General features: G+C 41.7%; 1 protein-coding gene across 1 annotated transcript in view; it reads left to right on the top strand.

Moving 5' to 3' along the window:
* The first annotated feature begins 1,182 nt into the window (after positions 1 to 1,182).
* Positions 1,183 to 17,799, top strand: part of SCIN (scinderin) — a 57,501-nt gene continuing 40,884 nt past the window's right edge. The window contains exons 1-3 of the mRNA XM_034402559.3: positions 1,183 to 1,885; positions 7,750 to 7,904; positions 8,691 to 8,852. Of these exons, the coding sequence (XP_034258450.1) occupies positions 1,684 to 1,885; positions 7,750 to 7,904; positions 8,691 to 8,852 (519 nt within the window). The 5' untranslated portion in view covers positions 1,183 to 1,683. The remainder of the gene's footprint in view (positions 1,886 to 7,749; positions 7,905 to 8,690; positions 8,853 to 17,799) is intronic.

The raw sequence follows: 17,799 nt of genomic DNA, 5'->3' as shown, positions 1-17,799 counted from the left end.
TTCTGAATCTACTGGATTATATATAATTCTGCACAGGGTGAGTTTTTTCTCTGGTCTAATATTTCCATAGTTATTCCAATTGGATATAACTGCTTATTAGATTTTTGCCCTTCTTCTCATGTTTATAATATGGATATACATATTGTACTAAGACAGAAGTGTTTAATCATGGTGATTGTTGTTGTTTTTAATACGTTACAATTAGTTGGGTACATACTTCATGCTAATTTCTAAATTACAGCCAAATGCCAAAGTTCACGTATCATATTAAACCAAAATCAAACAATCCATATTATGAATCTAGAGATAGAGTTTTCTTACAGTGACCACTGAACGTTATTTCCCCACCACACTGTAATGACTCATAAAGTCTTCTCAAATTACCCAACCTTCACTGTGTTGAAATAACAATGGTAAGGACAGGTGTCATCAGATGTATTGTGAGTTTCTGGTAAATCTTTCAAGTCTTAGCTTTAAGTCTTTGCTCTAAGTTGCTCAGATGAAGAAATTCTGGAAGTGGAAGTCCACTCATCTTGAACTTGTCAGGGTTGAGAAACACTTATCTAGAGTCATGTTATCTATACAATGCAGCAAACCTGGCTGGAATTAACACCCACTCCTGCTCTCTTCCTACTGCTTCTTCTGCACTGCTTGTCTGCTTCACAAAGTGAGCATTTGGCTCCTAATCCTATTTCATTGCAACCTATCAAATCAAGAATATTTTTGTTCCAATTTTAGTTGGCATAACCTCCTAAGCTGGTTCTGCATTCTTCCAGCTCAATGAATTTATTCAAGAGAGAATGATATATGTGAAGCTGCATTCCCATAGCGTTTATGAAACCATATTGTTAAGAATCAGCGTTGGCTGTATAATAATCACTAATTGCGGTTTGCTTATTCTAACTGCTGGATTCATACAACCAATGTAAACCCCCACGTTACCACCATCCCGTTACGATTTAGCTAGATATGGACATTTGCAGAGTTGTCTTGCAAATCTTCTTCCACCCCACACGTTACATCTGTCACATTCAGAAGTTCGAATGAAATATATGTTAGGATGACCGGAGATTCTGACAGCAATCCTGTTATACGTTCATACGTTAAAAGGTCTCCCTAAAAGGGATAAAAATAAAAACGGGGGTATTACTTGCTTTATTTTTATCGATTTGTTTGAAAAAGGCGTTGGCTGGATCTTTGCGCTATAAATGAATTTATGGAGAGAAAACCAGGCTGCTGGAAGGAAGGCAAGTTGCGCAGCCCTTTGGCCGCCTCGAGGTTTCCTGCTAACTCTTCCTGAACGAACTCGCTGTTCCCTGAGACAAGTCGCCTTTCAGCCGATCGGAGGCGCGGTCAGTGGGCTTCCCTGTTCCCAGTGGAGCGTCAAGGCAAGAGGCGTCTCTCCTCCTTAGCCAGCCCAGGTGCGCTTCCGAGCTTAGGGAGGCGTCGGTCTTCTTCTGAGCTGGAGGGCTGGTAAGAGAGTGTAAACAAGACCCGCCTATCGGGACCGCTCCCCTTCGCGGGGCGCTGGAGAGCCCGGGCAGACTAAAGTTTATAAAGCGGAGAGAGTTGCTTTGCTTTTCGCAGATGAACCTCAGCAGTTGAGACGCGCAACCGATTGAAGCGAGGAGTTTGGTTTGGTTTCTACTTGGTTTGACCGCTTGAAGAAGAAGAAGCAGCGAGATGGCACCGCCGGAGCTTTATCACAAAGAATTTGCCCGGGCAGGCCAGAAGGTCGGGCTGCAGATCTGGCGGATAGAGAAAATGGAACTGGTGCCGGTGCCCGAACCTTTGTACGGCGATTTCTACGTCGGCGACGCCTACCTGGTGCTGCACACCTTCAAGAAGAGCAACACCACCTTCTACAATCTGCACTATTGGCTAGGTAGGGCGCTGGGTCATCGGCTGGGATGGGGCAATTAACGGGGCGAAAAACAAAGCTTAGCTAAAACCGTACTAAAACAGACTTAAATGAGCTTTCCTAAAACTAGAGCTGCCAAGGGATCAAACTACAATTGCCAACATATTCGATCAACTCTGGCCGTAGTCTGTGCTGGGTAGGGATGAGCAGGGTAGCTCTCATTGCAGACATATGAGGCTGGAAGGAGAAGATAAGTGTGATAGTCCAACACATATTGAAAGAGGAACTGAGTTTAACAGTATCCAACACAGTGGTGAAATCCAATTTTTTTTACTACCGGTTCTGTCGGCATGACTTGGTGGGCATGGCAGGGGAAGGATACTACAAAATCTCCATTCCCACCCCACTCTGGGGCCAGTCAGAAGTGGTATTTGTAGGTCCTCTGAACTGCTCAAAATTTCCACTACCGGTTCTCTAGAACCTGTCAAAACCTATTGGGTTTTATCCCTGATCCAACGGAACTAAAAGTACCCACTACTTGGGGGAGGGTTATTATAATCCAAGACATCTGGAAAGTGTTGCAGTATCAGGAACCTGCTTGAAGAAATCCTGGTTGAACTGACTATCTTTGATGATTGAAGTTGGTCTCAGTTAGGAGGAACATATTTGCTGGAATAGCAGCTATTGTTCCCAGTGGAATTAAAGAAAAAAGAAAAGAAATCTCTCTGCTTTTAGCTGAACAGAGCACAAAGAACTCAAAGTGAATTTAGCATTCCTTAGTTTAGGAATGCATGAATAAGTCTCTCTGCAGAAAGTACTCAGCTCATAAATTATTTCTCCCTGTTGCTCCCCAGATGTTGTATGGCTGCAACACATTTCAAGTTTGCTATCCAAATGTTACCCAACTTCACTCAGCTGATCCAACTTAGTTTCTGCTTCTCATTGCAGTATGTATAGCAAAGAGTGTTGCTACAGTTTGATTTGGTGGCACAGGCATGCATAGCAAAGTTGATTCTGGAGAACAAATTACATTAAAAATGTTACAAAAAGAAGGGAGTCTTGTACTCTAGTTCAGCCTTTCCCGGCTTAGAATTCTCCAGATGTGTTTCAACTGTGGCTTTTATAATTCATAACAAAACTTTTGGCTGTGAGTTCTGGGAGTTGTGTTGCAACATGCCAAGTTGAGAAAGTTTGAAATAGATTGTAAACGCCTGGGATAGAAATACAAGAATTTTGTACTCTGCATAATGCACATGTACACTAGTGGTGATTCTATTGATATATGAAATGTTTACAAATGTATAGTGATATTCCCATAATGCAGCCAGATTTCTGGATAAGGTACCTGGCATTGGCAAGATTTTACCTCTGCTAAAGCAGCTGCATTTGTGGCCAATTAGCTAATGATCAGATTCCACATTTTGCTTTTTCCATATAAATCCATAATCAATTTGGGAGCAGGATATCTGATAAGTCATCTGTTCTGTTCTGGGCAGTCCTGTTGCATTAATCAAGATTTTCAGAGTGTCATCAGGTAAGTTACTTGTAGGGCCTTCTCTGTGATGGCACCTGCAATCATACTGTGACCTGGAATTTGTGAGGTTCCTACTTAAGGGAGACAAGTTAGCAACATCAGGCATCTCCAAATTAAGTGGACAAGTTGGCATGAGAAAGTATTTATAAATTGCAGATTTATAAATTTATAAATTTACTTGATTTACATTATGGCTTCATTATGCAATTGAAGAAAATTTCATCATTTGCAGCAGTTTATGTGATTTGCATACTGATCTCATTATTTAAATGTCATAACTGGTGCAAATGATTTGATTTCCATAATGATATTAAGGACATGAGATAAACTGTAATGGCAATTTCCTCCAGTTAGTTGAATCACACTCTAGAAAATGAAGGTTTCAAGGTATTGAACATATTTTAGGCACTTTTAAAAGACTTAATTGAATGTTGAATGAATGGTTCAATGCTTTTTAATCTCACCTTTTTAATTTATGCTGTTTAATTTATTGTCCTTGTCAAATTATTTCAGTAACATTATTCTACATTACTTTGTGATGCATTTATGTCAAATGTGTGAAATAAATAATTCAGGGTCTTTTGAAAGACAAATTCCAGCAGGGTGAAGTCAATTTCATCTCTTATACTATAAGAAATGCAAAAAAGAAAGTCTTGTCAAAATTAAGCCATTATATTTTTATAGTACCACCAGGAACTATCTGGTGGAGTAGATGTCACTTTCTTTTTCTGAAACTTGATTTCCATAGTGCTGGACAATAATGTAATAATTGCACTAGCACTTAGATATACACATACATATACACACATACAATATAGCAAGGTTTTATGTATAGTATAGTGTATAGTATAGTATAGTATAGTGTGTAGTGTAGTGTGGTGTGGTGTGGTGTAGTGTAGTGTAGTGTAGTGTAGTGTAGTATAGTGTAGTATATTATAGTATATTATATTATATTATAGTATAGTATAGTATAGTATAGTATAGTATAGTATAGTATAGTATAGTATAGTAAGGTTATTAACTTTGAGTAGGGCACGGCAGTATTTCCTGGAGAATCCTGTTGTGCCTGACTTAATGGTTATTTCAGATGCAGTTTTCTTTGGGTTATTCTGATATGTTTGCTTGTTTATCAACTCCATCTCACCTTTGTCCAGTCAATTCAATAAAAACTTTCACTTGTCTTACACACACATACACACACATACACACACACACACACTCTCTTTCCAATTCATCAGACAACACTGTTAGCTCATCTGTGTAATTTGGATTATGTTTAGTAAAAATAATTATTTCTGACTGAAGGAGTGATGTAAGGACAGAGCAAAAAAAATGTCAGCCCATTTCTCAGGATTCCCCTATTCAAATCAGAATATGCAAAGAAACTAGAAAGCAGCTGAGAATATTGGCAAACTCAGGTATTCACATTTTTACTGTGAGGTTTTGCTATTGTAAATACAGTACAATGGTATGTAAGTATCCTCTGTAATTTGTAGCTGAGATATTTAAGCAGCTTATGACCTAGCTTTTTTTTTCTGGCTCAGTTTTTTGGCTCAGTACTTCTTCATAAGTTCACATGTGAAAGAAAAAAGTCTTCAGCTGCTTAATATGCTTCTTTTAAATATTCAGCTATAGTTAAAGTGTTATGCAATATAAAAGTATGTTTCTTTGTTCTTGATTTATCTAAAAAAATGAATTCAACTTTTTTTTAACATTCAATATCAATGTTTTCTGCATCTGATGGAAAATGATTCGTACTTAAATATATGAAACTATTTTGCTAATGCTTCTGAGATAGAGGTGAAACATCTAGACATTCTTTGAATTAAATTTGGCTGGATAATCTTTCATTCGCATGGGAGTGCAAGTTTCATAAAAAATTATCCAAAAAAATTGGATAAAAAACTCTATCCACTGAATAGAGTTCAACTTTATTTTCAAAGGAAAATAGTCTCTGAGAAAACAGAATTTGGACATTTCAATTACAGAAATAGTACAGACATAAAGCTAAATGCAGATTTGTAATCCTAGCTTGAAAGACAAGAGCAGAAATTTGCTACTGATAAATGATTTATCAACAAATTAATATCCCATAATGGAGGGCTATGCAACTCTGTTACCATTACATCAAACCATAGATTATTTATTGTTAGTTTGGAAATGAAATCAAGCTATAGTTTTAAAGCAACATATCTGTTCCAGTATTCACTTCTTTTAGCAGTGTGTTGCATAGTTTGTACAGGAGCCTCACAAAATAAAACAAAAATAATGATTTATCGACAATGTTGTGCCTAACCAAAGTGAGCATATGACTGGCAATTTCACTAAAAACTGGTTTCTGATTGCAAACATTAATTTGCCAATTCAGATAGAGCCCTTATTGTGCGGCATGATGGTGTGAGCTGTGTCTAATTTGCAAAGTAAGGTAGTTAATTATATTTATTCATCATCCTGTTAACATATCAAATTAACCAATTTTCCATTTTATTCATTGAGAAAAGAAGAGTCTTGATTTCTACAAGAGCCGTAGTGGCTCAGTAGTTAGAATGCAGTACTGCAGGCTATTTCTGCTGCCTGCCGGCTGCCTGCAATTTGGCCGTTCAATTCTCACCAGGCTCAAGGTTGATTCAGCCTTCCATCCTTCGAGGTTGGTAAAATGAGGACCCAGACTGTTGGGGGCAATATGTTGACTCTTTAAACCACTTAGAGAGGGCTGTAAAAATCACTGTGGAGTGGTATATAAGTCTAAGTGCTATTGCTATTGCTATATATTTAGGAGAAATGGACCTAGTTACAATATTTTGATATGATGAATAATACAAATCTTTCTGAAGGAGTTTTATCATTTTATAAATTATTAAAAGATAGCCAAAGATCATTACACTTTCCTGGAACATCCCACTTAGCTTGGATGATGTCAAAAAGGAAGGAGCAGTGAAAGTCTTTGGAACAAGACCAAGCTTAGATAGATTTATAAATAAGAAAAGAAATCCATTGCAGATGACTTTCTGATTATTCAGTTTGGTTAAGTGCTTTTGATAGTTCCCATTAAAAAATGAGCTTAGTTTAAAAAAAGTGAAATTGGTGATCCTAACCTGAAAGATGACATTGTTTTTGCCATGAAGACAAACCTTCAGCTTAGTTTGGATATGCAGAACTAAAGCAATTTTTGGAGATGAGCATCCCCAACAGATGTAATTTACAAAGCTGATGGGGGGGGGGATACATAACTAAACAGTGTCTATACAAAACTAAAAATAATGAAAATACACAGATTTAATTATTTAAGAAATAAATAGAAAAAGGAAAATATAAAGCATTGGGAGTATAGGTATAGGTCAATGGACTCCTCAAAAGTTACTTACAACCTGATTTCAGCCTTACATGGCCCAGCCTCCCATGGTTACATGATTATATTTTGGCTGCTTGGCAACCGATTCATCTTTATGGCCATTTGCAGCATCCTGGGATCATATGGGCACATTTTTTTACTTTTTTTTGCTGATATCCTACCAAAAAGACCCATTGGATATAATGGATTTGCTTAATGACCATCATAAAAAAATGCTGAAAAATTGGGTTTGATAAATGATGTCCCAACTTACAATTGTAATGATTTATGACTGTAATTCCAGCTCAATTTCAGTTGTAAGTCAAAGATTACTTTTAGAGAATTGAGAATATATCTGTAACTGAGGAGAAGCAAAAAATTAATCAACTATGCTAGTGGGATAAATTTTTCAGGGAAAACAGTAATATAGCTAATAAAATGTGTTCATATTGGATTAAAATTGTTCTTCATTATAGTATTTACCAAATGCTTTTGTTGCTTAGATTTTTAATAAGGAAAAATGCACACCTGTCACTTAATTCACTGCCATATCACCAGGATGTTTTTCCTAATACTGTCTTACAACTTAAATCCATAAGTCTAGTCCTGTCTTGTAGGTCAGTATAAAATATACTATGTCCTGTTCTATATGATAGGTCTTACACTGTTTGAAGACTGGACCTTTTAATCAGTTTTTCACTGATTTGAACTTTCTACAGCTCCTTAGCAGGATCTACAGCTACTATTTCAGGATCAAAATCAAGCAGATGTTTTTTATACAAGAAGTTGCTTTGATGTCCCTGTCATCAGATGAGGAGATGATAGTCACCCATTTCTTTCTTTTTTTAAAAAGGAAATCTGGAGAACTTCACAGAAGATGGATAATTGGTTTCTAGTCTGGGTGATTATTCAGAATCTGCAGCATCCTGGTCTATTTGGCTTATGGACAACTGTGTAATTTAATCATTCACAATTTTTCCTTCTCTGTTTCTCTAAGTAGAACCATACTATGCTTTCTCGTAGGTAAAGAATGTACTCAGGACGAAAGCACTGCAGCAGCCATCTTTACAGTTCAGCTGGATGATTATCTCGGAGGGAAACCTGTGCAGCACCGAGAAATACAAGGGTATGAGTCCACACAATTCGTTGGATACTTCAAAGGAGGCATTAAATATAAGGTATAGCATGAAAATAAGAGACTTTTTCAAGAATTGTTTACATTAAAATATCAGTGTAATATTAAATCAAAGGAGGTCCCAACCCTCCTATTCATTTTAAATAATAGGCATAATTACTACCAAGCCTCTTTAGCTAAAGAATTATGAGTGAGAGAATTCAGTTGATGAACTTTTAGATTAGTGTACCTCCTTCAATGTACCAGGAAGTTGTTTCATGAACTATAGTTTCCTGGCTATCAAGAATGATTGTTAATGAAGAAAACGGTAGGACTTTTTAAATATACAATTGTTAGTGATTTTTTTTTTTCAGAATTAAAAATTAACATAAGGAAAAAATTAGAAAAAAGAAAAAGTAAGAAATAAGAAAAGTCATAAAAGTTACATTGTTCTCTAATTTATTTTTCTCAGTCCTTGGAAACCTAAGCAACAGGACTACAGAATTTCAGTGATGTCAACTGAATAATAGTAGTGGTATCAGTCAAGCCTCAAATGTTCTTAAAATGTTAAGATAATATTTTAAAAGCTCCAAAATGTTTATTCTCCTTTATCTCCTATTTCTGCTGAAGTCACTATCTGACACTCTTCTTAGATGAAGCTGTTACTGCTGATTACACCTGAATGTGGGAGAATTAAAGCAAATAAGTTTTATGGTTTGCCTGTATGTACTAGAAGCTCCAAGCATATAGTGCATAGTCTGCAAATTTAAGTTTTCTGGAAACATGTTTTGTTATGATCTCTAATACATGCTGCTAAAGCCTAAGTTCTTTGATATGCTTGTTGTTCCAGGCAGGTGGCACTGCTTCTGGTTTTAAGCATGTAATTACAAATGACCTAAGTGCTAAGAGACTACTACATATCAAGGGCCGGAGAGTAGTTAGAGCTACAGAAGTTCCCCTTAGCTGGGAGAGTTTCAACAAAGGAGATTGCTTCATCGTAGATCTTGGAACGGTAAGTTGTCACAGATCTCATGTTTTCAAAATAAACAAGAGAAAGTCCTGCAAATACCATCTAAATACCATCTAATGTATAAGTTCAAACCAGAATGTCTTGTCTAGCCTTACTCTAATTTGAATGCTTTGCCAGATGTGTTGGTTAATAATTTTAATAATTCCCCTCCCCTACTGAAAATCTGAGAGCACCAGATTAGGAAAATTTTCTGAAATTTATATGATTTAAGACTCAATATTAAGGCTTAATATTAAGACTTCCGGTACAGCTGTCAGGGCAGAAAGATCGGTGCGGCGTTAGCTCTGCTGTGCCGAGCAATTTTCTTGAGCCTCCGCGGCTTTTTTTTGCCGTTCTCAACCCCGGAGAGGTTGGGGGAGCAGAGGGGCTTTCTTCGGAGGTGAGGAGGGGAGTGCGACCCCTCACTGCAACGAAGCTCGAGCTTCGAGGACCCGGAGAACAGAAAGAGGACTGCGAAACAGCCGCCCCAAAGCCAATGACACTGGGTTTTTGACCGGCATGGGGAGACGAGATGGAACGAGACGGAAAAAGAAGAAGAAGGAGATTGAATTTAATATCAAAGGGACTGTGCAGCAAATTGAGAGAATAGCGGCAGTCAAGATTATAAGTGAAAGAAGCTTTTATTTACTGGCTTTTGGCTTTCTTGCTGCTGTGGAACTGGAGCGGAATGGAAGTACGATTTGTATAATTGGATTACGTGTTGGAACGGAACTTATTAGTGGTGGTAATAATTGAGAGGAACTTTAGCTGATAAAAGAACAATATATTTCAAAATATTAACTGTGGAAAAGTGGGTGATGATTGGGGGTAAATCTTTTCCTGATCCCCCTTCCCCCTCAAGATCTTTGATAGTGAGCCCTTTCCTGTTGAATTTATCTATTGTGATAAATTGGTATAATATTTGAATTTAATATTCTTCTGAATACCTAACTGATAGTTTATATAATTTTTAATATTTATTAAATGTATATAATGATTGTTGATTAATTGATTGAGTATTTAACTATTTATCTTGATTTACTATTTAGCATAATTTTGTGTATTGTAACATAATTTTGTGTATATATATATATACTATTGTAGATATATAGGATAAATTTGAATTAATTTATGATTATAATTATATAGAATCGAGGTTGAATAGTAATAAGAGCTTCAAATAAGAAGAAAAGTAGAATTGATTGTGTAAACCTAAACAGACTAAACAATATTGTTTACATGATAATTTGGAAAAATCTCCTTTGCTTGGCTAACATGTCTACTACAGTGACATCCACAAAAGTGATGAAGAAACATGTAGCCTCTACAGTGGCATCTTCTCCAATAACAACCCCTCCAGGGTTAAGAACGTCATCTGAAAGCCTACCAACAGCAGAGGAATCAGTCACAATGCAAGGAATTCAGGCCATGTTTCAGAACATTCAGGAAATAATGGAGAAAAATCAAGAATCGACATCTAAAAATTTTGATGACTTGAAAACCGAGATGAGTGAATTAAGAGGAGAAATTAAACAAGTTAAAGAGACATTGGGAGAGATGAGATCAACTCTATCTAAACACGAGGAGCGGCTGATAGAGGTCGAAAAAACTACTGAAAGAATGGAGACTCAGATAGAGAAATGTGAATGGAGATGTGCACAAGCGGTGGGGAAACTTGGGGATGAAGTAGTATTCTTAGAGATGGAGAAATCTGCCTTTTTCTTACACTTCCAGAATGTGGTGGAGGTAAAGAGGAACAGCTCGTTGAGATTGTGGGAGAAGTGATTGCAGAAGTAGTGGGGAAAAGAAAAGAAGAAGTCCATGGTAATATAGATGAAGCTTACCACATCTATACCAATTATGCAAGACGCCACAATTTGCCCAGCGAAATACATGTGAGGCTAACTAAAAAGGCGCTTAGAGATGAAACTCTCCATAAGGCTAGGGATCAGAATGCTACATATAAAGGGCATCAGATTACAATCTTGAAACAGATTCCTAGAAGGGTGCGGGAGCAGAGACAGAACTACCAATTTATAACCTCACAACTAAGGAAACATAATGCGCCATATCGATGGTTGCTACCTGAAGGGCTTTTGGTGACATGGCAGGACCAGAAAATCGAAAAAGAGAATATTCAAGATGCACAGGACTTTTGTGAAAACAAAATCTAAAAGGATTAATAGATAAAAATGGATCAAGGAGTGAGACTATTAACGGTGAATGCTAATGGCCTTAATGCTCCGACAAAGAGAAGATGTATCTTATCAAAAATTGTTAAAGCCAAAGTGGATATAACATGTTTGCAAGAAACTCATATTAAACTATTGCAATCTAATTTATTGAAATGCCCAAAAGCAGGGAAATTGTTTGTAACGGCTTCGGAGGAGAGAAAGAGAGGAGTGGCAATGTATATAAAGGAACATCTCTCACTGAAACAACTATTTTCAGATGAAGAGGGAAGATTACTAATCCTAGAGGTGGAATTGTTGCAGAGCAAGGTACTATTGATAGGAATTTATGCTCCCAACACCAAACAGAGATCATTCTTTCGAAGAATACAAAGAGAAATTCGAGATTTGGAATATGAGCAAGTATGTCTCTTGGGCGACTTCAATACAGTAATCAATAGGACGCAGGATTACAAAACGGGAAAATTCAAAAAAGGGAAACCGAGGACAAGATAAGAGGATCTTACCAGCTATTTGTAATGAAATGAGAGATGAACTAGGATTGAAAGATATTTGGCAATTCAACAGTTGAACAATTCACTTATTATTCTCCCAGGCACAAATCGTGGTCCAGGTTGGACATGATTTGGATGTCACAAGAACTTAACTCAAATGACAGAGGTTAGGATTATACCGAATGACTGGGTGGACCATAGCCCAGTATTAGCTGTAATAAAGAAAGAAGGGAAAAATAGGAAGAGGTGGATGATGAGATCAGAGATTTTGAAAGAATTTGAATTTACACAAAAGCTTAAGACAGAAGTGATCTTCTTCTTTCAAGAAAATAGGACACCAGGAATGCCTCTTTAAATAGTCTGGGACGCTGCCAAAGCCTTTATAAGAGGTCTTATTATGAAACACATGGCTATTAAACGTAAAAAAGAAGAACAAGAGAGGGGTGAGATATTAAGCAAATTAACAAAGGCCGAGGAACAATTGCAATATAACCCATTATCTATTGAAGCAAAAGAACAGATAATATTGTTAAAACACCAACTTAATCTCTTGGATCTGGACAGGTTGAAAGATAAGATAAAGGCAGCAAAGCAAAAACACTTCAAGTCAGCTAATAAACTAGGAAGATGGCTTACATTTAGGTTAAAAAAGGAGAAACAGAGTAGACGAATTGAACAATTAGAAGATAAGGATGGAAATCTAATAAAAGATAAGGGAGGGAAAGAAAGAATTGCAGTGGATTTTTACAAGGAATTATATAAAAGAGAGGAGATTTTAGCAGGTGTGACGAAAAATTATATAGAGAATTCGGATCTACCTAAGATACCCAATTTAATGAAAGAAATTTTGGACGAGGAAATTACCCTAACGGAGATTGAAAAAGCAGTGAAGAAACAGGAAAATTTAAAAACACCGGGCACAGATGGACTCCCGGCGGAGTTATATAAAACATTGTTTGAGGTAATGGGAGAACATATGAAAGATTTATTTATTTATTATTTATTACTGCGATTTATATGCCGCCTTTCTCCCTGGGGACTCAAGGCGACTTACAAAATGACAATTTCCAATACAAATCACAATGAAATAAAAATTAAAATCAGCAACCCTATTAAAACAATTTAAAATTATAACAGTGTACCCCCAAATGGATCAGTTAAATTGACAGAAGAACCACATCTTCAGCTCGCGATGGAAGGAAAGAAGGTCGGGGGCTGTCCTGAGCTTGGTGGGCAATCCATTCCAGAGGGTCAGAGCTCCCACGGAGAACGCTCTCCTCCTGGGGGCCGTCAGCCCACATTGTTTGGCCGACGGTAGCCTGAGGAGGCCCACTCTGTGAGAGCGCACAGGACAATGGGAGAACGGCTGGAGATGGTCCTGTAAGTACCCCGGGCCTAAGCCATGAAGGGCTTTATAGGTAGTCCTTCCCTTTATAGAAGTCTCTCCCCTGATCACTAAATAATAATAATAATAATAATTTTATTTCTATACCGTCCTTCTCCCGAAGGACTCAGGGCGGTGTACAGCCTATTTAAAAACACAGACAAAACAACAATATAAAATTTAAAATAATTAAATAAAGTGGCTCAGATTTAAAACCCCAATAAATTTAAATACCCCAATTTAAAACTATTGTGTTGATAGTCCGGCCTGGCGGAACAACAGGGTCTTCAATGCGCAGCGAAACACCCGGAGGTCGGAGATCTTACGAATTTCCGGGGACAGTTCGTTCCACAGGGCTGGGGCTCCCACAGAGAAGGCCCTCCCCCTGGGCATCGCCAGCTGACATAACTTGGCTGATGGCACCCTGAGGAGACCCTCTCTGTGGGAACGGACTGGTCGGTGGGAGGCTATTGGTGGCAGAAGACGGTCTCGGAGGTACCCGGGTCCTATGCCATGGAGCGCTTTAAAGGTGGTAACCAACACCTTGAATCGCACCCGGAAGACCACTGGGAGCCAGTGCAGCTCATGCAGGAGGGGTGTCACATGGGCACAACGGGTTGCGCCCATAACCACCCGCGCGGCCGCATTCTGGACCAGTTGGAGCCTCCGAGTGCTCTTCAAGGGGAGCCCCATGTAGAGAGCATTACAATAGTCCAACCGGGAAGTAACAAGGGCATGAGTGACCGTGCGCAAGGCATCCCAATCCAGAAAGGGCTGCAACTGGCGAATCAGGTGAACCTGATAAAAGGCCCCCCTGGCCACGGCCGTCATATGCTCTTCTAAAGACAGCCGCGCGTCCAAGAGGACACCCAGATTGTGAGCCCTCTCCGTGGGGGGCAAAGATTCACCCCCAATAGTCAGCGATGGCACCTGCTGACTATATCGGGGCGCCGGAAGCCACAGCCACTCAGTCTTGGACGGGTTGAGTCTGAGCCTGTTCCTCCCCATCCAGACCCGCATGGCCTCCAGGCAGCGAGACATCACATCAAGGGCATCGTTGGGGTGGTCTGGGGTGGAGATGTACAGCTGAGTATCATCAGCGTACAGATGGCACTTCACCCCAAAACCACGGATGATCTCACCCAGCGGCTTCACATAAATGTTGAACAGGAGGGGCGAGAGGACCGACCCTTGCGGCACTCCCCATGCGAGACGCCTCGAGGTTGACCTCTGTCCCCCTGCCAACACGAACTGCGAGCGGTTGGAGAGGAAGGAGGAGAACCACCGCAAAACGGTGCCCCCTATTCCTAACCCCCTCAACTGCTGCAGCATGATACCATGGTCGATGGTATCAAAAGCCGCTGAGAGATCTAATAGGACTAGGACAGAGGAGCAACCCCTGTCCCGAGCCCTCCAGAGATCATCCACCAACGCGACCAATGCTGTTTCTGTGCTGTACCCCTGCCTGAAGCCCGACTGGTACGGGTCTAGATAGATAGCTTCATCCAGGTGCCGGGGAAGTTGTCGTGCCACCACGCTCTCAACAACCTTCACCACAAAACGAGGTTGGAGACTGGACGATAGTTGGCTAATTCAGCCGGGTCCAGGGAAGGCTTCTTGAGGAGGGGCCTCACTACCGCCTCTTTCAAGGCGGCAGGAAAGGCAGGAAAGGCACCCTCACTCAGAGAAGCTAAACTAAAGATGGAACCTCCAGATCCCGGGATGCCGGCATCCACAGCCACTCAGTCTTGGAAGGGTTGAGTCTAAGTCTGTTCCTCCCCATCCAAACCCGCACCGCTTCCAGGCAGTGGGACATCATGGAAAGGGCATCCCTAGGGTGGTCACGGGTGGAGATGTAAAGCTGGGTATCATCAGCATATTGATGATACCTCACCCCAAAACCACGAATGATCTCACCCAGCGGTTTCATGTAGATGTTAAAGAGCAGAGGGGAGAGAACTGATCCCTGAGGCACCCCACAAGTGAGAGGCCTCTGGGAGGATCCCTGACCCCCAGCCAAACAGATTGCAGACGACCAGAGAGATAGGAGGAGAACCACTGTAAAACAGTGCCTCCTAACCCCATCCCCCTGAGCTGTTGCAGCAGGATACCATGGTCGATGGTATCGAAAGCCGCTGAGAGGCCAAGAAGGACCAGGATGGAGGAACAACCCCCATCCCTGGCCCGCCAGAGATCATTTACTAGGGCAACCAATGCCGTTTCCGTGCTGTGACCACGCCTGAAACTGGATTGGTAAGGATTGAGGTAGTCTGTTTCCTCCAGGAATTGAGGGAATTGCTGTGCCACCATGGACTCAACAACCTTCGCTAAAAAGCGAAGGTTGGAGACTGGACGGTAGTTGTTAAGAATATCAGGATCCAGGCTAGGCTTCTTAAGGAGGGATCGAACCACTGCCTGTTTGAGTGCAGTGGGGAAGACCCCTTCTTTTAACGAAGCATTGACAACAGCCTGGATCCAGTCTCCAGTCACCTCTCTGGCTGCCGAAACTAGCCAGGAGGGACAAGGGTCCAATAAACACATGGAGGACCCCAGCCTACCCATAATCCTGTCCACGTCATCCAATGAAATAGGCTCAAACTCAACCCAGATGTCTCCATCAAGACTAGCCCGTCACCTCAACGGACTCTGTCCAGTCAGAGTCCAATCCGGTCCGAATCTCAGTGATTTTATCTTGCAGAAACTGTGCAAAGTCCTCAGCACGGCCCTCACGGACCCCAGCAAGGGGTCCTCCCTCACTCCCTGATTAAGGAGGGAGTGGGTCACTCTAAACAGGGCTGCTGGGTGGTTTTCTGCAGATGCAATGAGAGTGGCGAAATAGTTACATTTCGCCACTTCCATCACCAAAAGATAAGACCTAATATGGGTTCTTAGTTGTGTTCGGTCAGACTCGGATTGGGAGGATCTCCAACCACCCTCCAGGCGTCTTTTCCAAAGCTTCATTTCCCTGAGCTCCGCGATGAACCAAGGAGCTGCCCGGGATCTGTGTCGGATCAGAGGCCGCGAAGGTGCAATTCAATCCAGGGCCCCCACCACAGCCTGTTCCCAGGCTGCGACAAGGGCCTCGGATAAATCTTGGGCTAAGGAGGTGGGAAATGACCCAAGCTCCCTCAGGAACCTTTCAGGTTCCATCAGGCGCCTTGGGTGAAACCATCTTACTGGTTCCGCACCTCTGCGACGGGGGATGGCGGTAGGAAAGTCAAGCTTAAGGAGGGAATGATCGGTCCATGACAGAGGGTCGATCAATAAAGTCCCCTCCCCACGATCATTTATCCACTGTCCAGAGAGAAAAATCAGGTCAAGTGTGTGTCCTCCAATATGAGTTGGGCCCTGTACAATCTGAGTTAGGTCCATGGCCATCAGGGAGGTCATGAACTCCCGCACCAACTCAGATGTCTCACCAGCTGACGGCAGGTTGAAATCTCTCACAACCAAAAGGTTGGGGAGTTCCACCGCCAGTTCAGCCAAGACATCTAGTATGCGGGCAGGGCTGAGGCCATGGAGCTCAGGGAGAGGTACATGATCAACAGCCCAGACTGAACTCCAGGTTCCCATTTCAAAAGAAGGAATTCACACCCACCTATCTGAGGAACAATGACCTCCCTAGGACTGAGACTTTCCTTAATGATTACCGCCACTCCTCCGCCCCTCCCTTGGAGACGTGGCTGGTGTAGTATCCGGAAACCTGGGGGACATAAATCCACGAGAGGGACACCACCCTCCGGCCCCAACCAGGTCTCAGTGATACAAGCCAGGTCCGCGTCCTCCCTGTCAATAAGATCTCGAACAAGGAGGTCCTTGTTCACCACGGACCTGCCATTCAAGTATACCAGCTGGAGTCTAGGGCTCTGCACTCCATCGCCATCGGGGGAGCAGGATGAGCTGAGGGAGCAGGAGAGCGCCACCACTTGAACAAAGGGGGGGCGCTCTCCAAGCCCCCCTTCTCACCACCCCTGCCTCTCCCAACTGTCACAGGGATTGGAAGACCTTCTCTCCACCGAGCCTCTTCATTTCCTCCCCCTCCCCCCTCCCCCCACAACCATCTGACGGGCCCGATTGCCTAACCCTAACCCTAACCCTAACCCTAACCCTCACCACCCCTCTTCCGGGTGCCCTTAAAATTTGGTTAAAAGCCTTAATTAAAAAACCCTTCAGACCATGCTTAGAGGCATGCCACCATTCGGGGTTCCAAAACCCGTCCTTGAGGTAGGCCTTCGGTAAATCCGAAGGCCATGTCTGCGAGAGGGGGGTATTCCACAGAGCGAGGAAGGTCGCCGAGGTGTAAGCCAGAATAAATATGAGAGGAGGATGGAAAACAGCGACAGGGGACCAAGATGGTAAACAACATAATACTTTGATAATAACAAAGTAGGAGTAAAACAGGCCGGCATGACCACCACTCTCTCACAGCAGTGGGGGAGTCCAAAAGCTGCAGCGAATAAGTCCAGCGGAACCAGCCGCAACCACCCTCTCACGGTGGCTAGGTGGAAAACAACCGCCAGCAGACTCATAGAACAGTTCCTAGGAACATGATGCAGCAGCAGTCTACCAGGATTCACAGCTCTTCAGCCTGTGGCTCCATGTCTCTGTCCAATAGGTCGAATCCAATGAAGGCAGTAAGGGGGTGAAAGGATGAGATGTAACACATTGCGATGAGAGAGGAGCCAGGGATGAGATGGCAGTTCAAGAAGGAGGAAGATGACAAAAGTCCCAACAAACAGCTGAAGATGAGTAAACAAGGCGGGCCAAAACTGGGGCAGGTAACAGTCCGGGGTGGGGGCATCAAAAGTGGGGGAGAGAGAGACCACAGGAAAGAGCAAGATGGACGATTACCACTTCCCCTCTGGCCAACTCCCAACCCC

The sequence above is a fragment of the Pantherophis guttatus genome, chromosome 4, assembly GCF_059756535.1.
Source record: "Pantherophis guttatus breed Tessera chromosome 4, ASM5975653v1, whole genome shotgun sequence".
NCBI classification, from domain to species: domain Eukaryota; kingdom Metazoa; phylum Chordata; class Lepidosauria; order Squamata; family Colubridae; genus Pantherophis; species Pantherophis guttatus.
The sequence above is the reverse complement of the archived record's forward strand: the minus strand, read 5'-3'. Positions and strand labels throughout refer to the sequence as shown.